This window comes from Trichosurus vulpecula, chromosome 3, assembly GCF_011100635.1.
Source record: "Trichosurus vulpecula isolate mTriVul1 chromosome 3, mTriVul1.pri, whole genome shotgun sequence".
Taxonomy (NCBI): domain Eukaryota; kingdom Metazoa; phylum Chordata; class Mammalia; order Diprotodontia; family Phalangeridae; genus Trichosurus; species Trichosurus vulpecula.
The window spans coordinates 390,442,358-390,463,704 of record NC_050575.1 but is presented as its reverse complement, the minus strand read 5'-3'; the positions used below and the strand labels follow the sequence as shown (position 1 = coordinate 390,463,704).

The 21,347-nt window shown below is 42.8% G+C and overlaps 1 protein-coding gene across 1 annotated transcript in view; it reads right to left on the bottom strand.

Moving 5' to 3' along the window:
* The window catches only part of ACSF3 (acyl-CoA synthetase family member 3), a 239,946-nt gene that overhangs the window by 5,138 nt on the left and 213,461 nt on the right, over positions 1–21,347 (bottom strand). Inside the window, exon 10 of the mRNA XM_036752516.1 lies at positions 17,718–17,829. Coding sequence (XP_036608411.1) covers positions 17,718–17,829 — 112 coding nt within the window. The remainder of the gene's footprint in view (positions 1–17,717; positions 17,830–21,347) is intronic.

Genomic DNA, 21,347 nt, shown 5'->3' with positions numbered 1-21,347 from the left:
GTAATTATCCAGATATTTTCCTTATATTGAGCCAAAATCTGATGTGCTGTAACTTCTCCCTATTAGGTTCTAGTTCTGTTCTCCAGGACCAGAAAGAACAAGATCAATCCCTCTTTACTTACATTTGAGGAAGCAATCGCATTTCCACGCCACCCCACCCCCCCTCCCCGTTCTCTACTTCCAACTTCTGGAGAACCAGAACAAACATCTCAGGTCCTTCAATCTACCTCTGATACGTAAGGTTCTAGTTTCCTCACCATCCTGGTCTCCCTCCACCGAATGAGTGTGTTTAGAAAGTTCACATTGATTGCATAAACATGCTCAGTGCCAGGAATACAATCCCTTCCTCACCCCTGCCTCACAGAATTCCCCTCTTCCTTTGAGGCACACCTCAAGCACTACCCTCCGCAGGAAGAATTTCCTTGTTCCTCCCAGCTACTTGTGCCCTTCCCCCCAAACTACCTTGTATTTAATTTTTTGGTATATATTCTCTTTACATTTATTAAATACCTATCTACGTCTTTATTGTCTCAAGTTCCTTGTGAGTAGGGCTTATTTCACTCATTGTATTTGTATCACCAGCACCTAGGACAGCACCTGATAAATAGTAGGTGCTTAATAAATACCTACTGATTGACTGAATACATTTAGGACTGCCAATATGATCCCAAATGTACTGGCTGGTCTGGTCTGAATGTCAGTCTTGTTAAGAGGAACCTGGGGCTGTAAACAAACCCAAGGCATGACCTATTCACGCCTTGAACTTGCTTCTGGGGAGGTTTCATACAGCCATGGTTTGGGAAAGGGAGACTGGGAGTGGGAGAGTGGGGGTGGGGCACAGAAGAGGGGGAATAAGGAAGGCGTTTTCATATTATGAATGAAGAAGTGAATAAAGGTTTATTTCAAGCTGTTCCACAGAATATTTACCCACTTTTAAAAGTGTCTTTTGGACTATTACCCCAGGACTGTCTTCTGGGATCCACAACAACCAAAGACAAAGGGCTTCTCCTCAATCTCTGTAAGAGATGCTTTTCTTAGGTTTTGAAATTAAACCTCAGTAGAGGAGGACAAAGGCAGATGTACACCAGAGAATTCTATGGGTTCCCAGGGTTGCCTGCTTCAAACAAATGTCCTAACGCTAGGTGTTTTCAGCTATGACCTCCTCTGCCCCATGCAGTAACACTTAACAAGTGTGGCCCCCTCTCCATTCCTCCTATACAACAATCATATTCCAATTCCCCTGGAATTCAAGGGAATCGATAACACAAGGCCATGGCACTCAGGCATAGTTACAGCAAACCCCATTAGAATGAACAGGCAATTAAAAATGTATTACTAGCAAATAAATAATTTGCCACATTCAGTTCCTTTTGTTTTCTGATTAATGGCTGAAAATATCTGTGCTACATTCTAGCAAGCATAATGATATAGAACATTTCAGTGAAACATCATTATGATTCCTATATTTCTTTCCCATTGTCTCATGAGTCAAAAACTCTCCTACCAGCTGCTGAGGTTTCGCTCTTAGACCCAACTGGACCAACATTCTTCCTTCTCCAGAGTTGTATTGACAGTTAATCTACTGTCTTGTATCTCCTTAACAAGCCCCAGTGTTCATACGTTGGGCCACCCAGTTTAATGGCCACCCTGCACCTTTATCCTTCAGGATTGAGTACAACGCTACTGAACATCAAAGGGGCTTAACAGATGTGACCTGACTTGAATCAGAGAGTGACACAATCATTCTAGATCTCTCAGACACTTCTTAAGTAGACAGATTTCTGAGGACACTGCTGACAATAACAGCAGTCAACAGTTTGCCGTGGTTGTTCAGTTGTGTCTGACTCTTCATGATCTCATTTGGGGTTTTCTTGACAAAGATACTGGAGTGGGTTGCCATTTCCTTCTCCAGAAGCAGTATCTAGCTACCCACAAACCCAGGTCCTGAGTAAATCAAAGCATCGTTATCAGTGGATAGAGACTAGGACCCCAAGGGATTTCATAGCAGATAGCTATAGGCCCTGCTGGTGACAGGCTTCCAAGATATAGCATTTGACTGGGTAGAAAAATAAGAAATTGAATCTGACTCTAGAGGCGTATGGTTGTAATTCAGAGGAATGGGAAAGCTTGCTTAGGTAGATGATTTAGAAGGGAAGATGAGTAACTAGAGTCAAATGAGATAACAGGCAGGATTACAGAATTATCACTTTAGAGTTGGCAGGGACCTTTACAGGTCATTTGGTCCATAACTCCCCTTTCGGAGAAACAATATGGTACAAAGGCAATGGCACTGGATTTGGAGTCGCTTAGTTATTCTGCGCCTCAGTATCTTCATCTGTAAAATTTAGGTTGTTGGATTAGATTCCAACTGAGTGACCACTGAGGTTCCTTCCAGTTTGAAATCCATGATCTTATGATTCTGATAAGGACTCCATCTGGCGTCTGCTTTGCTAAGCGTGATATGGAGTCTGCATGTCTGACTGGCCCAGTCTCACTGATTATGGAACTGGACTGGTCAGTATGGGAAAGGATGAAGTTGAGAATAATTTATAGACAGAAACTAGATCCAAGAAGGCAGAAGAGCTTTCCCAGAGGGAGCAAGTGTAAAGAGAGACACGTGGACAAGTCAGGGTGGAAACTTTCTATCTTGGCCAAAAGTCAGTGGGAAAAAGGAAATCATGCTGATGGAGGTGGGAGGTGGCAGGAAACCAGGATATCTGTGCTGGAAAGTGAGAGAAACCAAGAGCAGAGGCATATGGGAAACCTTGGATATGGATGATCACAATGGGGGCAGGTAAAGTTGGGGGGCCTGTTTAGTAGGGAAGGAATAACTGTAAGAGCGGAGCCCCAAGAAAAGAGCCTTGAATTAGTGACATCAGAAGAGGAAATCTGAGTGAGAAGGAAAGTGAGAAATGTCTATAAGAAAATTCCTCTGGGAAGCCTCCACAACCAATATCTATTCAATGCCGCGTTGGCTGGGTTCCACTCAGTGTAATTCTAGCACAGCACAATATGTGTCCTAATGTTTGTGTCATTCTTAAAGAAAAACATCACTCATCAGGCTATTAGAGAAGCTATTAAAATGAATAAAGAACCTCGTCATGTTACTAAGGATGTGGGCTTAAATGTTACTAAGGCTTAGAATTCTTTAGGAAGCAGAGCAGTCACTTCACTGAAAAGTAGTAGTTTCTTTCTCTTTTTTTAGACATAGGTGGCCTTTGAGTATGGATTCCTGATAAATTGTAGACTATCTCTTCAGACCCTTTTAAAGCAAGTCCTCTTTCAAAGGAGTTGTTCTCAAGGCCAGGCTTTGAAATAGTAGAAGGAATGCTGGAATAAGAGGGAGAAGACCCTTAGGAGGGTCTCCCTGCATATGTTATATTGGATGAGTTATCTGGCCTCTCTCAGCCTCAGCTTCCTCATCTGTAAAATGGGCTGGAGAAGGAAATGGCAAGCCGCTTCAGTATCTTTGCCAAGAAAACCCCAAATGGGGTCGTGAAGAGTTGGGCACAACTGAAAAAGGACCCAACGATAACAATAAAAAAGGGACATAGTAATCTTGGTACCAGGCAGCCAAGTGGCACAGTGGAAAGAGTGCCAGGCCTGGAATCGGGAAGACCTGCATTCAAATTTGGACTCAGACACTTACTAGCCGTGAGATCCTGGGCAAGTCATTTAACCCTGTTTGCCTCAATTTCTTCAACTGTCAAATGATCTGGAGAAGGAAAGTGGATCTTGGACAAGAAAACCCCAAATGGGGTCACAAAGAACTGGACATGCCTGAACAACAATAATGAAAACTCTAAGGCAGGTAGGTGGCTCAGTAGATAGAGTGCTGGGCCTGGAGTCAGAAAGACTTGAGTTAAAATCTGGCTTCAGACACTTACTAGCTGTGTGACTGGACAAATTGGTAAATGTTTGCCTTAGACCATTGGAGAAAGAAATGGCAAACCACTCTAGTATCTTTGCCAAGAAAACCCCCTGGACAGGGCGGTCTAAGCGGTCATAACTGAACAACAACAGACAATTTCAGAATTACAGAATTTCAGAATCAGAAGGGAGCTCAGAGGCTGTGTGGTCCAACTAGCATCTGAAAAATGATCTTCTCTATAACACCTATCAATCAATCAACAAGCCCTAGGCTTGGCACTGGGGATTCAAAGAAAGGCAAAAAACAAACCACAATAAAACTCCAAAATATAATCTCTGTTTAAGGAGCTCACATTCTAAACATCTAGGTGAATCTAAGACACATACACAGTAAATGGGAGGTGATCTCAGAAGGGATTGGGGGGACTAGAACTATGGGTGGAACTTTTCTATAGAAGGTAGAATTTGAGTTGAATCTTGAAGGAAAAACTAAGAGGCGGAAGTGAGGAGCGTACATTCCAGGCCTGGGGGAGGGAGGGACAGGCTTGTGCAAAGTCATCTAGTGTGTTAGTTATTCCTCCCACCTTGGTGTCACCTGCCACTTTGCTGTCAAGTTGTCCATGTCACTGGTGACAAAGCTGAACTGCACAGATCTATAGGGCACTCTAATGGAGCCCTCCTTCAAAGCTGACGTCAAACCACGCATGACTACCTCTGTGTTTGATCAATCATAGAAGCAGTCTGAAGATACCAGGAGATACCATGGACCCTCCAAACCCATGGGACCTCAGACCTCTGATCATCCTTCGGCACCCAAGGATGTTGTTTGAACCAGATGACTGGAACTCCTCAAGGCTGGTTAGGTGATCTGTTATTATCTCCTTATGTCTCTTGGATGTCAATCAACTCCCCATTAGCCAGTTTTGTTCTGTTCTTTCAAGTCCAAAGATCATTTTCCTTGGCAGAGAAAATGGAAGCAAAGTGTAACTTCAGCAGCTCCTGCCTTCCCTCCACTGCTGATTCTATCCCAAGGAGAGATTTTATTCCTGCTTTGATCCTGCTTTGATCCTCCTCTCCCCACCCCTAATATATGTGCAAACAAAATCCTTCTTGCTACCCTTGTCTTTCTCTACCAGCCTCATCTCATCCTAAGGTTTGGCACTAGTGACTCTACCCCCAAAGGACTGGACCACACACTTCTGTCTTCATCGTCTGTTACGTGCCTTTGCTGCCATCTTTGGAGTGGAGGGAACCCTTGAGTTGGACTTAAAAAGGCCTAAGTTCTAATTCCACCTCAGACAGCTGAGCAAGACACTTAACCTCTCTCAGCCTTGATGTCTTCATAGGTAAAATGATGAAAATAGCACCTACATCTCAGGGCTGTTGTGAGGATTAAATGAGATAACGTATATAAAGTGGCTGGTAAACTTTAAAATGGCATCTAAAAGTTAGCCATAGTTATTATTAGCTATAGCAAGTCTTAGAAATATGAAATGGAAGTTTTTGTGGCTCAGGAGACAAAATCAGTGCTGATAAATTAGGACTAAATGGATTACGGTACATAAAATAATGGAATATTTCTGTGCCACAAGAAATTACAAATGTGAAGAACTCAGAGAATCATGGGAAGACTATCTATAAATTGATTCAGGGTGAAGTAAGCAGAACCAGGGAAAAATATACACAATGGCTACAACTATGCAAACAGGAAGAACAAAAGAGGAATTCTGTGTAATTATTTATTTTGACCAAACTTAGCTCTGGAGAAGAGCTCAGAAAATACACTCTCTTGCCCTCTTGGCAGAGGTGGGGAACCACGGGTGTAGAATATTGTGTATGCTATCAGACACAGTTGATGTGTTGACCATTTTTGCTGAACTGCTTTTTTCCCCTCTCTTTTTAACCCTTTTACATAAAGGGATATTTGCTAGCCAGGGAGTGAAGAAATGAAGATCATGTAAAAACAAAAAATATCACTGAAAATAAGATTTTTTAAAACCTAAACTGGTTGGGAGTTTCATGTACACCTGTACTGGTCTCTTGAGACCACTGCCCCTTTTCTTCCTCATCAGAACTATTTTGTTGTGTCTTTAAATTTCATTTTTTAGATCTTCCCCATTCCTTCTGGGATGACTTCATTATAGCTATACTTCATGGGACCCTACATTTCTATGAACCCTTTAAAATTCATTTCCCCCAAATTTTAGACTATATGCTAGACTATTTACACCTTTCTTCTCTATCCCTATCACAAAAGCTAAGATAAAAGTCATTTCTCCTCAAAGCCCCCATAATTTTGACCCCAGTTCATTACTTCCTTGTTGGAGAAAATCAGATCCAGAATAGAATTTTCCCCTTGTTAGTTCCTCTTCCTTTTGAAGGATGAGATGATCATTTAGGAAAGTCAAGACATAATTGGCTGCTCTGCTTTTGCCTGAGAGTTGCAGCAGATTCTGGATAACACAGATCTCCTATAACTATTCTATTCTGCCTCTGGGTCAGGATTGTGACCTGCTTCTTAAAATCCTTATCTATTTCCTCTTACCTGATGAATATGTTGGTTTTGTTCCTACCTTCATTGATTTTCACATCCTCCATCTTTGGTACCTGAATTTCCTCACATGGGTACCTTTTATTAATATATAGTTACTCATTCTACCCTTTCACTGCCAATTTTATCTCTCGTTTCTTTTGAATAAGGTATACCATTCCAGAGCCACCAATCCGCCAGTGTCAATGATAATTGAGATCAAAGTTGCCTCCTTAGGTTAGGATTTCTAGTTCATCTTGTTTGTTATTATATATAGACATCTCAGGCCATGGACTTTATTATTTCTTTCTTGGATTTTCTCTACTGTGTCTCAACTGATAGTCCTCCTTCACTACTACTTCCTGTGGTTTCTAGGATAGAAGTAGGCAGTCTTTCCCTTTGCCTTTCAATTTAATTTTGATTAGATTTGCCACACTCCAGGCAAATCATTCTTATCAGGCTTTGTTAGGTGTACTCCACTCTTGGTCAGAAGCCTGTCATTCCCACATTTTAAGCCACTGTCTAGAAATACAGATTCAAATTTAGTGGAAAGAAATATAAGATAAAATACCCCAGTCAAAATCTTGGACTAGAAACTAAGATTGCATAGCTACTTTACAAATAACAAGTTTTCTTTTGAAAATCCTTGTCTGTAATGCAGCTATTTATTTCCCAGCCACGTCTATTATCTCTTACATCCTTTGAAAAGGAAAATTGGGGCAAAGAAGTAGTTTGACTAAGATATGCTGCTCAATAAAGAACAAACTCAAGGTGTTAAGGTATTAAACTATATCTTTATCAGCACATAAGGTGCTGATGAAATGTCAGTTGGCACGAAGTTGTTTTTTCAGACTTTAAAACCTTTCATACTTTTTTGGTGCTTAATACAATTTAACTCAACAAACACCTATTAATGCCTGTTGGATGTGAAGAAGAGGTTTCAAACATGAAGCCCACAATACTCTCGAGTGCCCTAGATACCAGATTAAAATGTAATTGGAAAATATCTGACAGAGTAAATACAAATACAATATATAAGGTCACATAACCAACATATAGAATGTTAACATGAGGTTTTCTGAGTTGATACGTGGCCCGCAGGGATGCTGATGTATGGTTTGGTGGCTCCCATCTCTATCTGAGTTAGACACTGCTGTCCAGCACTCCCCTAGGCACTAGGGGAGATAGAAAGAGTCAATAATATTTGGGTCCCTACGCTCATGAAGTTTATATTCTAGTAGATAATAGTGACCAACTTTTGTATTTTTCTTTTCCTTTTTTTTTTTGAGGGGGGAAGATAGGGCAATTGGGGTTAAGTGACTTGTCCAAGTAAGTGTCAAGTGTCTGAGGCTGGCTTTGAACTAAGGTCCTCCTGACTCCAGGGCTGGCTCTCTACTCACTGCGCCACCTAGCTGCCCCCAACTTTTGTATTTTTCAAAAAGCTTTGCATACATTATTTCATTTGATAATCTTCTTCTAGGGATGCTATGTGGCTGGGAATCAAAGAATAACAGGTCTTAGAAGAATCAAAATTGCCTGTGACCTAGAGGACCACGTAGAGACCTCTGATGGGTATAAGTGAGCTGGAGTATTGTCCTAATAACTGGCTTCCTTTGGTTTGGAGATTTGGGGCAGTGGATCAATGTCCTCAAAGCACCAAACAGGAACTCTCAAGGGAACTGGGGCTGTCTCGTCCTAAATGAGAGTCCATACTGTAAAAGCTAAGTGTGGAATAACACTGCTTTCTAGCTAATAAATGAGAATATTTGCAACACACACTATCTAATCGAAAATGCTTCCTACAAGTGTGTTTGTGTGGGAGTCTGCTTGCATATGGGAAGGAAGAACATAACCCTTTAATTAGCAGAATATATAGATTTTAATAGATACTAATCATCTCCTAAAATTAGATAATGGAGCCAAAACAACAGATAAACAGACAGTTACATTATTAAGAAGTCAAAACCCTAAAGAACACTGCAGTCTTTCTCACTATCAGAGTAAACACAATCTCTTTTTCTCTCTGGTTAATCTGTATGTCCATGGGGGAGATGTACCAATCAATCAATTAACCAACATGCATTTATTGACCACCTACTATATACCAGGCACCAAAGAAATATTTGACAAAGTAAATAAAAATACTATATATATATATATATAAAATGTCACATAACTAACATATATAATGTTAACATGGGGTTTTCTGAGTTGATATGTGTGTAGACAGAAGTGCAATAGTTCCTGCCCTCAAGAAATTCACAATTTAGTGACTCAGAGTGATTCTGTGGAGGGAACACCAGATTCCAAAGACCCGAGTTCAAGTACAAGCTCAGTCAGGTTCCAGCTGTGTGATCCTGGGCAAATAACTTAACATCTCTTAAGCCTCATTTTCCTCTGGAAGTGAGAAGCACACTCATACTACTGGTCTCAGGGGTTACTGCATATTGGATGTAATGATGTACGTAAAATGCCATATAAATGTCAGCTAAATGGAGGCTGTTTCATGAGTGCTTTCAATGGCAGAAGAAAAAAAAATCACTGCAGAGGAATGGTAGCTTAGATTCCAAAAGTCTGCTTTGCCCTTTGGAAGGGGAGCTTCCTTTTCCCTCTCCCTTATTTTCAGCTGCCTCCATGTCACCAACCTGGGGCCATGCCCAGCGCTGACAGGCAGCTCCCTGGCACTGATCCTGGTACACCACGCCAAGTCCACGGAGCATCTCCACCATCACTCCCCAACCTGCCTCCAAACCCAACAATCAACACATCCTGCCATATGGACGGCTCTAACGCAGGATGGCGCCTGTCACCGTGAAGTTAGATCGGAGGCGAAGGCTGCAAAATGAAATCACTCTGAAGAGGGACATGTGTCTCCTGCCAGTGAGCATGAAAAGTGGGGAAAACAAATGGAAGTGACATTTAAAATAAAGGAGGGAGACAGGGTGAGAGGGAGAAGGGGAGATAGGAGGGAAGAGGCAGCTGGTTTGGTGCCTGTGAGACACATGAAGATGAGAACTAGGGAGAGAGGTGGGGATGCCCGGAGGCGGTGTTGCCACCTTCCGTCAGGCACTCAGCGGCAGAGGCTTGGGGCTTCCATCCTCCTCTTTTCCAACTTGGATGCCCGAGTCTGAAGGGCGCCTCACATCCCCAAGGAAGATCTGATAAATAAGCTTCCAAATCAAAATCGCAGATGACCCAGAGAATAATGGAGAGACATAGGACGGCTATAAGTTGGCTGTGGCATTGTCATGAGTAATTGCCTTCCTTTGGTTTGGAGATTTGGGGCAGTGGATAAATGTCCTCAAAGCACCACACAGGAACTCTCTAAGGAATGGTGGCTGTTTAATCCTAAATGGAAGCCAATCTCGTAAAGGGGATGTTTAGAGGAACACCACTCCCTACCTAATAAATAAGAATATCTGCAACACACCCTATCTAATAAAAGAGGAGATCTGAGCTGTCTGGTTGGCATCTGTCAAAGACAATGAACAGAATGTTAAGAGAACGTATCTCTGCAGACCATTCTGTTCTCAGCCTCTTGTTCTGCTTACTTTGGCCAACTCAGTGATGCTTGGAGCCTCCTTGTCACGAGAAGGCCAGGCTCTACCGCTCAGCCTCCTGCCTGCTCCACCTTCGCCAGCTGCCTGCCCCTGGGGGCGGGGCACTCCTTACCTCCCCTGTTCACCTCCCCTTTGTTTTTTGTCTTCCTCTTTTAGAATATAAGTTCTGGGGGGCAGGAACCTTCTCACTTTCTTGTTTTTGTATCCTTAGTGCCTGGTAGATAGTAAGCCCTTAAAAAATGTTCTATTTAAAGGAAAACACTGACATGTGACATTTGTCATGTGTTTTTTATGCTGCAGACTGTGTTTGTGTGGATGGAGGTCACTGAGGGTCTGGGTGTGTGTGTCTCCTAACTAATGACAGAGTGGGTGACCCAGTTCAACAAGTCGGCTGCAGACAGTGGACTAATCAGAGTAGGCATTGCATGGGATGTGAAGCCAAATAAGACATGGCCCTTGTCCACAAAGGGCGTATAGATTAGCAAGCATGCTAAGAGAAGTGAACAAATAACGGTAACAAATGGCCATCATATGATAAGTGCCATACGAGAGACGGGCAGCTAGGTGGCACCACAGTGCATAGAGTGCCATGCCTAGAGTCAGGAGGACCTGAGTTCAAATCCAGCTTCAGAAAACTAGCTGTGTGACCCTGTGCAAGTCACTTCACCCTGTTTACCTCAGTTCTGTAAAGTGAGCTAGAGAAGGATTTTTGCCAAGAAAACCCCAAAAAGGGTCATGAAGAATTGGGCATGACTGAAAATGACTAAACAAAAAGAAGAGGAGGGCGGGGGATCATATCTGCTTAGGGGAACCAGGGAAGGCTTCATGAAGGAGGTGTTGTCTGAGCTGGGCCTTGAAGGATGGGTTGAATGTCCAAACTTATTTTGATAGGTGGAGATAGAGGGTGGGGGGGGGAATCTCAGGCAGAGGAAATACTATTAATCTCTGCAGAAAGTTAAGTGTGGGCTATGGTTGGGGAACAGCCAGGCAGCTAGTTTGACTCAGCCACAGGGTATACGTAGGGGTGCAAAGGAAAATAACCCAGAAAAGCAGGTGGAGGCCAAAGCATGGGGAGGTACGAAGCATGAAGAAGTTTGATCCTTCTTATGTAGGCAGTGGTAGCCAAAGAAATTTTGTGAATGGTGAGAGGAGAGTGTGTATGTGTGTTGTGGATGTTGAGTTAATTCAGTTGCATCCAACTCTCCATGACCCCATTTGGGGTTTTCTTGGCAAAGACACTGGAGTAGTTTGCCATTTCCTTCTCCAGCTCATTTTACAAATGAGGAAACTGAGGCAAACAGGCTTAAGCGACTTGCCCAGGGTCACCCAGCTACTAAGTGTCTGAGGCCACATTTGAACTCAGGTTTTCCTGACTCCAGGTCCATCGCTCTACCCACTGAACCACCCAGCTGCTTGTGTGTATGTGACATGATCAGAAATATGTTCTAGGAAGACTAATTTGGCAAAAATGTGTAGGACGGATTGAAAGGATGAGAAACCAGTAGTGGGGAGACAAGAGGCTCTTCCGATAGCCCAGACAAAAGATAATGAGGACCTGAGAGAGAATGAAAGGAAGGGGCAGAGACACTGTGGAGTTAGGATTGACAGGGTATGGGAGGGGATTGTGGGGGTTGCTAGAATAGGAAAGGTCAAGGGTGACTAAGGTTTGGGGCTTGGGTGATACTGCTTAATAAGGATGATGACTTCTCAAACGCCAAGTTGAAAACCAGCATCAGCTAGATTTCCTTTCTCGAGAGACTTTTGGGCTGTGATTCAGACTACATCTAGAAAGAAATGTGCTCTGTGAATGTGCATTAGGGGGCTAGAAGCGAATGAACAGGGGCCAGGATGCCCCACAAATAAGCCAGGCTGAATTCGGATCACATTCTGGCTTCAAGCAGATCTGGTTCAGGAATGTCATCAGAGTGACCTGAGTAATGTCATCAATCAACCCCCCAACATTCATTAAGCTCTTCCTGTATGCTGTTCTAGGATCTGGGAGCACACCACGAAACAAAAACCTACCAAAAAACCTCAAAAAATAAAGCAAGTAAAAAGTCCCTGCAACAGGGCTGTGTGGACAGGGAAACCTGATGGCAAACATCTGAAAAAATACAAAAGGACCATATAAGAAAAAAACAATTGATTGTCACTGATTAACGCTGCAGCAGAGAGGCGACGGGAGAAGAGCATCAACCATCATTTCAGGTCTTTTCCCTTTCAACCATAAGCTCCTCTCTCCTTCCTCATTATTGTCTCAAAAGCAAGACCCATGGAGCATCCTTGGAATGAGATGTCACTTGGTGGGGAGTTGTTGGTTTTGGCTAATATGGTGCTGTCGAGCTCGACTTCAGGGTAGCCTAGGATAAGACAGGGGTCATGGAGAAGTGTGAAGGGGATCCAGGACCCTGGAGTAGCAGTTACAAACAGAAAGCTGTCCTGAGAGCCCTTCCCCCCACCTGCCCACTCTCCTTCCTAAACCTTCATAGCAGCTGCAGCATCAAGACCACCTGTGGTCTCTTCTTGGAGTGATGGCAGCCGTCCATGCACGGTGAGGGGCGGTTGGGAGAGTGTCACGGAGCTCAGGTCAACTACAGGGTAAGGGGCAGAAGACTGTTCTCTCTGTGACCTCACAGGCCTAGGATGCTCAGAAAAGGCCTACCATGGCTTGGCATGAGATAGCAGGCCACTTGACACTTAGGCTCAAAGGCCAGGAACAAGTCTATGGCTCTGTATCCAAGCTTGTATCTTTTCCTGTCACTGCTAGGAGAGAAGTTTAGAATCACTAGCCTACTGTCATGTACAAATTAAGAACCTGATAAATTCCATCTAGGGATGGAAAAGTGAGTGCAAGCTTAGTTGGTACAATGCAGAGAAAGAGGCTGGAAGGTAGACCTGACTGCAACGTCCATCATACCTTACTCCTCCAGGTCAGCTGCATGTTATGTGTGGGCTCTGAAGCAGAATAAGTCACCACTGGAAACTGATACAAAGACCACGATCACCCTCGTTCATCACGATGACTACTCAAGGGGAAAAAGACCCAGGACTGGGGACTAGGGTGCCACAGCTGCTCCTGGCTTCCATCAGTCCCTCCCCTGGACTCACTCTGACCACAGGCTCTTTTACCAGCACTTCCACCACCATGTAGAAGCCAGTGCACTTTCAAGGGACAAAGGGTTCCATCCCCACTGTCTGGCTCTCTTTTAAATGCCCTGGCAGCAGCATGCATACAATCATCTGCCACTCATTTTGGCTAATCATAATAGCCCCTGCACAGCCTGAGTGTCTTAGGGGAATCTCTGTCTGCCTGAGCCCCTTCCCACCTCTGTACCCCATGGTGCCTTGTTCTTCTTGCCTTTCCAGCAGATGATAACCCTGGGTGGATTCCATGCATTTGCGTTGAGTTTTATGACCTGGCTAAATCCTCCTGAAAGACTAGCTCAGCTGGGAGGTGTTAACAACAACTTGCCTTAGAATGAAAAGGGAAATAAGAGTCTTTTAGCTTGGGTCCTGGATTGGACCATGCATGATTAAACCCTGGGAGCAGTTGCAGAAGGGAGACCAAAGGCTCTCCATCCAGGGAGAGTCTTTCAGCAGAGGGCAGATGACCATTTTGGAGGGTTTAGCTATAGACCCTCTTGGCATGGTAGGCGAAGGAGGGAGGAGGAGGAAAAGGACTAGATAACCTTAAGCAGCTCTAGAAGGAAAGATCTACTTCTTCACTGAGCAAAAAGCATCTCTAGTCCAAGAGAAAGGGTCAGGAAGATTGACCAGAAGCACGGAAATTCGGTAGGACCAGGTTTATTTAGACCTGCTGATGGGAAGTACAGATTCTCAGCCTTCTCTGGACCTCCATTTGGGCACAAAAGGGTTAATATGTTATTTGCCTTGAATGCTCGACAGACAGCAGAACTTTGCACCTGGGGAGCTGGACTCTGTGAAACTGTCTCCAGGAAGGCTCTCAGCCTAGGGTGCTTGAGAAGCAGCCTCCCCCCACTTCCCCCCCAAACCAAAGTAATTGTTTAATCAAAGCAGCAACCGGCCAACCAGAATCTTCCTTGCCTTTGTTAAATTGTAGTCTTCCAACTGTGATTTTGCAAATCCAGGGGAATCTTTAATTGCCCAGCTGTGCCGCCCCTGATGAAACAAGGATTCCTACTGTTTGTGAAATCATGTTGGACGCGCCAAAAATATCTTTAGTGCTAAGGAGAAGGAGGCGAATTGGGGTGGGGAGTGATGGGGGAAGGGGGACTGGGAGGAAGGTTTCTTGGATGAACTGGGAATGGTCTTATGTTCATATTTGACAGAGGTAAAGCTAAAATTTAATCCACATTGCTTGAAAATTTCCTCCAAGAGTCTCTGCTTTTAGACCCTGGCTATGCCTAGAGTTCTAGCAAGTATTACCTTTGGGTATGGGAAGGCTAGTGCCTTGACCCTTGAGATGCAGTGGTCAACAGAGAATAGAGATCGCCGAACTCTTTGTAGGGAAGAACTGGGAGAGAACACTGGTAGAGTGAAGAAGGGAGGGAGAACCACAGCCAGTTTAGCCAAAAAGAGGGGAGAAAGGAGGGGATGATAAGAAGGAGGGAGGAAGAGCAGAGTATGGTTGTCAGACTGTCTTTAAGGAGAACAGAAAGAAAGGTCACCATGAGAAAGCCTTAGGCTGTGACTATCTTAAAGACTGAGGGAGTCCAATAGGTATACAGACCTCTCCATCTCTTGGCAGAAAGGTGGTGGATCACAGGTGCAGAAGGAGGCATACATTTCAGATGTTTGAATTTGTTTTTCTTGGCTATGCTTATTTGTTACAAGAGAAGGCTCTCATTTGGCAGGGGGTGGGTGGGTGGGTAGGGAGAATTATGGGGGAGGGCAGTTGTAGTGATATCATAAAAGAAAAGTGTGTCAGTGAGTGCCAAAGACCAGAAGGAAGGGGGACCAAGATAATCACAATCATGTTAAATTTAATACATATTAATAGAAATTCATGGTGTCAGATATAACCTCTTTTTTCTTTTCTTTGGAAATGGCAATGTTACTGTTTGTTGATATTAACATTCAGGATAAAAAAAGAGAAAAATTTAAGGAACAAGTGTGCAAAACCATCCTAGATTTTAGGGGATACTTGGTCTCTTGACTGGGGTGATGAGGGCAGTGAGTGTCAACCTTTGTAAATACTCACAAGGAAGTGCGGCATATGACAGCGCAGCCAAATCATGGAAAAGAAGAGGGCAGCTTCGAGGGTGAGGTGCTCAGGAGTCAAATTTGCTTTCAAACAAAGACAATTGAGGTCTCGGCACTTCTGTTTTGAGGGTGAAATAGAGCATTAACTCCCCTCCTCCCCAAGAGTGTTTGCATTTTAGAGTAGGCCTTTGGAACAGAGCTAATTAACAATCTTGCTCCTGATCTGGGGGCAAGAGAGGAATAAAGAAATAAGAAATCTGTCTGCTTCTTCACAAATATTCCGTCTCTATGCCTCTCATCCTGAATAATTTATTTCTACAGCTGGATTTGCTTTGCATCTCAGCTCCATCCACATGGATTTCTCTGATAGAGTCAAACACATTTTCTCCGCTCTGGATTCTGGATTGAGAGAGATACTCTTTCCTTGTTAGCCTCCAAAGTTTCTGCTCCCAGCACACTGTGGGGTGGGTCACCCCTTATGTTCCTCTTTGTCTGCCCACAATGCTGCACTCCATACTCTAAGCCCAGATTCCCTGGGGTCATACTGGAGGAAATACTTTCAAATTTGGCTTAAAAGACTTCTCAGCCCTCAATGGTGGGAATGAAGGGAAGATTTCTATCTCTATAAGTATAACTTCTATTAGGCACTCAAGGAAGAACTTTTATAGTAGAGGGGAAAATGTGTGTGGGGGTGGGCAATGCTTGAACCTCACTCTCACTGGAATTGGTTAGAAGAGGGAAGAATATATACATACATACATACATATATACACACACACACACACACACACACACACACACACACATATACTCAGTTGAGTATAAAATCTATCTAACTCAAAAGGGAAAGAGGAAGGGAAAAGGATATTAGAAAAGAGGGTGATTAAAGGGAGGCAGTGGTCAAGAGCAAAACAGATTTTTGAGGAGGGATAAGATAAAAAGAGAGAGAGAGAAGGATAAGCAGAAAAAAATAGGATAGAGAGAAATACACAGTAATCATAACTAAATATGAATGGGATGAGCTCACCCATAAAATGGAAGCAGATAGCAGAATGGATTAGAAACCAGAGTCCAACAATATGCTGTTTACAAGTGACACACTTGAAATAGAAAGACACACACACAGAGTTAAAATAAGGGGCTGGAGTAGAATCTACTATGCTTCAGTTGAAGTAAAAAAAAAGGCAGGGGTAGCAATCATAATTTTAGACAAAACAAAAGCAAAACCAGACCTGATTAAAAGAAAAAAGGAGGGAAACTACATTTTGCTAAAAAAGGTATCATAGACAATGAAGTAATATAAAAAAAAATTAAGGGTGAATTTCTCTGATAAAGGCCTTATTTCTCAAACATATAGGGAAATGAGTCAAATTTATAAAAATAAGAGCCATTTCCTAATTGATAAATGGTCAGAAGATAAGAACAGGCAGTTTTCAGAAGAAGAAATCAAAGCTATCTATAGTCATGTGAAACATGCTCTAAATCCCTATTTATTAGAGAAAAGTAAATTAAAACATCTCTGAGGTACCACCTTACACCTTTCATAAATGCTAGAGGGGATGAGGGAAAATAGGTATACTAATGAACTGTCGGTGGAGACGTGAACTGGTCCAACCATTCTGCAGAACAATTTGGAACTGTGCCCAAAAGGAAATCAAACTGTGTGTGCCCTTTGACCCAGCAATGCCACTACTAGGTCTGTACCCCAAAGAGAGGAAAGAAAAAGGAAAAGGACCTATTTGTACAAAAATATTTATAGGAGTTTGTTTTGTTCTGACAGTGAATAGGAAACTGAAGGGGGGAGGCTCATCAATTGAGGCTGAATAAGTTATGACATATAATTGTGATGGAGTACTACTGAGCTATAGGAAATGACTACGGGGCTGCGGTTTCAGAAAAACATGGTGAGATCCATATGAACTGATGCAAAGCGAAGTGAGAAGAACAGGGAGATCACGGTGCACGGTAACAGCACTGCTGTAATGATGATTGACTCTGAAATATTTGGCTACTCTGATCAATACAGTGACCCAAGACAATTCCAGAGGAGTCATGATGAAAAAAATGCTATCTACCTCAAGAGAGAGAACTGACTGCAAAATGAAGTATAATTTTCTCATTTTCTTTATTTTTCCTTGCTTTTTTGGGATACGGCTTATATTGAAATACGTTTTGCATGATTTCACACGCATAAGCGTTATCATTTTGTTTGCTTTTTCAGTGGGTGGGGAAGGGGTGGGAGGGAGGAAGAGAATTTGCAACTCAAAATTTAAGAAGAAAAGAGTGCTAAAAAATAAATAATAAAACTTTTAGAAAAGCATAGCATCTACTTACTTGAGCTACAGGGAAATGGTGGGGGGGCAGGGGGAAGAGAAGGCAAAGGAGAGGCAGCATCCCTAGTGAACAATCCCCAAATCACACTGTGTTTTACAATGACCCCAGCCCTCTCCTCCTGTAGGGCGATCTAAAATTGGTTTATGATGATGCCAGGAAAAATTCGGCATGTATAATTTCAAGTAGTATTTTAATAATAATTCAAATATAATTTTGCAAAAATAAAACAATTTCTGTACCTTGCCCATTCTTTCAGGTCCTTGTAAGAAAGTGAATGGCCTTCACGAAGCTTGACCACAGCAGAAATCCGCTGGCCCCAGGTCATATCTGGAACTCCAATGACAGCCACATCTGTGGACAAAAGAGGTAGCCTGAAGATACTCTGAGAAACTGAGGGCATAAGGAACAAAGTCTTTAGAAGGTTCAGATGATAAATCAGACAATGAAGAACATGGCAGAAGGAACACCATGACGCTGTTAAAAAGAATTAACAATCCAGTCAGTGTGGGAGGCCCAAGTTGAAATGGTAATGGTGATAATAGCTAACAACTGATATTTACATAGTGCTTTAAGGTCTGCGAAACACCACCATAAATATGATAACATTTGATCCTCACAACAACCACGGGGGGAGGGGAAGGTGCTATTATTCTTCCCGTTTCCGAGATGAGGAACCTGAGGCAAACAGAAGTCAAGTGACTTGCTCAAGGTTACAGTTAGCAAGTGCCTGAGGCAGGATCGGAACTCAGGTTTTCCTGACTCCATGTCCAGTGCTCTATCAACTGTATCACATACTTTGCAGAGGAGTCTCTCTCTAATCCGCGGCCTAAAGAGATCTTCACAGAAACACAGAATTAGAGTAAAATGGAAAAGACCTAAGAGATCATCTCATCTGACCCTTCCATTTCACAGAGGGGAAAACTGAGGAAGTGACTTGGCCAAGGTGTCTGGACTCCTGCTGCTGCACTCTTCTTCCATGTGCTGTACCACGCTGAGTCTCTACGAGGCCTCTGCCTTTCTTGGACCTCCCAAGGCCTGCAGGGGCTGCTTGGCTGGTACTCATAACTGTGTTTAGACTAGAAGAAGAGCTGTGAGGTCCCCAAGCTCCTAGAACCCACAGTCCTGATGGCATGTGTATGCGGGGGTCTTGGCATTCCCATCAAGTCATGCCCATTGTCTCATCCACAGAAAAGTAATGGAAAAGTCACTAGTAAGGAAAGCCCTTACCCAGGGATAAAGACAGGGAGGCCAGGCAACCCAACAGCCCTGGAAGACATAGACATTGGGCTTCACCATCAAGGTCTCCTTTTCCTTAGCCCGCTGTGCCCAAGACAGGGGCAAAGTTCCTGCCCTAAAATTCAAGTTGAGTTGTGGGTCCTTGTTTGTTCTTTCTAAATATATTGTCTCCGTTCCCCCTTTTAACACTTAACATTTCTCCCATATCACTCCTCCCCACACCTAGGGAGCCACCCCATGTGACAAGAAATATTATTTAAGAGAAAACAATAGAAAAGATGGGAAGAAGAAACAAAGCAATAAGCAACACAGAACAATGCACTGAAAACATTTGAAAGTCTGCACGACGTTCCATGGCTTTAGCTGTTTTGCGGTTGTTGCTGTTTCTACTATGTTGCTGGTGTCACTGCAGACAGTGTTGTCTTGGTTCTGTTCACTTCACTCTGTATCAGTTCATGTCAGTTTTCAGTGCTTCTCTATACTCATCACGTGTATCCTTTCTTTTGTTGTGGTTGACTTGTTACATTGTATCCAACTCTTTGTAATCCCATTTGGGGTTTTCTTGGCAGAGAACTGGTGTGTTTTATCATTTCCTTTTCCACTTCACTTGACAGATGGAGAAACTGTGGCAAACAGGGGAAAGTGACTTGCCCAGGGTCACACAGCTAGTAAGTGTCTGAGGCCAGATTTGAACTCAGGAAGATGAGTCTTCCTGACTCCAGACCTGGCACGCTATCCACTGTGCCATCTAGCTGCCCGTCCCTTCTTACAAAACAGTATTTAATAGTCTATCAAATTTATAATTTTTTAAAAGTCATTCCGCAATTGATGGGCATCTACTTTGTTTCCTGTTCTCTGGTACCACAGAAAGTGCTAAGATAAATATTTTAGTTCCTATGGGGACTTTCTCTTATCAATTACCCCCCTTGGAGTTTTATGCCTAGTAACAGAATCTCTGAGTCAAAGGGTATAGGCATCATAGTCACTTGATTTGCATAATTCCAAATTGCTTGGACTAAATCACAGCTCCGTCATCAAAGTCTAATGAGCCTATCTTTCCATAACCCCTCCAACACTGACTATTTCCAGCTCTTGTCATTTTTTTACCAATTTCCTGTGTGTAAAGTGAAACCTTAGAATTGTTTTGATGTGCATTTCTTTTATTGTTCGCAATTTGGAGCTTTCTTTCATATGACTGGTAATAGTTTGCAATTCTGTTTATTCATATCCTTTGGTGTAGTCACTTGTTCTAGTCACTAGCCTATAGGAACATTCTGCCTTAACGGTTTCCCCAAGATCTAATAATGAATGAATATAATCTTTGTTTTTTTTTCCTTTTTTTTTTTTTTTTGCAGGGGGAAGGGCAGGGTAATTGGGGTTAAGTGACATGACCAAGGTCACACAGTTAGTAAGTGTGTCAAGTGTCTGAGGCCGGATTTGAACTCAGGTCCTCCTGACTGCAGGGCCACTGCTCTACTCACTGCACCACCAAGCTGCCCCATGAATGAATATAATCTTAAGAAGGAGGCAGAAGTGTCATCAAGGTCAAAAATCACCAGTCTGTCTAGTCCCACTTGGTGCGTGGTTCTTAACCAAGATGGCATCCAAGATTTTGAATTCAGCCCCTCCCCAACTATGATAAATAAAATATGACTGCTGAGTATTTAAACCTGTAGGTGATCCTGCTTTATTCCCTGGTTTTTCTAGAAGGAGAATTTATGAACTTCAGGATATCCAGAATGGTTATCTAGGGTCCAGACTATGACATGATCACTAATTCCACAACCAAAACTGGTTCAATGCTTAAGCTTTGATATTAAGAGGCTATGGCACTGAGTGATGGTATAACATTGATCAATGGAAAATCTAGAAGAGTTATCAGGGCTCTTTTTCTGATGCTAATTTTCATTACCTCCACTAAATCCCTTTCCAATGTGATTTTGTCAATGTAGGTATATGCTCTGCAATTGAGTAGATATTCTTGGAGAGTTTGTATTCCTAAAGAATTCATTGCCCCGAGGCTAGCCTGATGATCCATCGGGCTCTCTGAACTTACCAAGACCAGTCCTCAGATGGCAGACACAGAGTTCATCACTGAACTTAGCAGGGTCTGCCAGAATTTGAATCCAGTGGACTAGCCCAGGGTCACTTCCATGCCACAAGAAGGTGGTGGAGAAGGAATTTAGTGGAGGTGATGAATATTAACATCAGAAGACACTAGAATGACCACCACCTTAGGATATATCATTCTACCACTCAATATCCCTTAAGCGGTAGAATAATATATTCTAAGGCAATGATCACTCAATGATGGCATTATTTTAGAATGGCCAGACATAATGATTATGAGGAATTCAGGGAACCACTAGAGGATTTGTATGAACTGATGCAGACTAACATGAGCAGAACCAAAAGAATAATATATATAAAGACTACAATAATGTAAATGAGAGGAAACCAACCTCAGAATAAAGAAAAAAACCAATGATAGTCCTGGAAAATAGATAGATTATGCCCTCCTTCTTTCAACAGAGAGAGGTAAGCTTGTCTAGGGCAGGATTACAAAATCCTGTATGTATATGTGCCAGTTGTGGTCATTGGATCAGGTATTTCTGCTTAAATTTTTTTTGGGG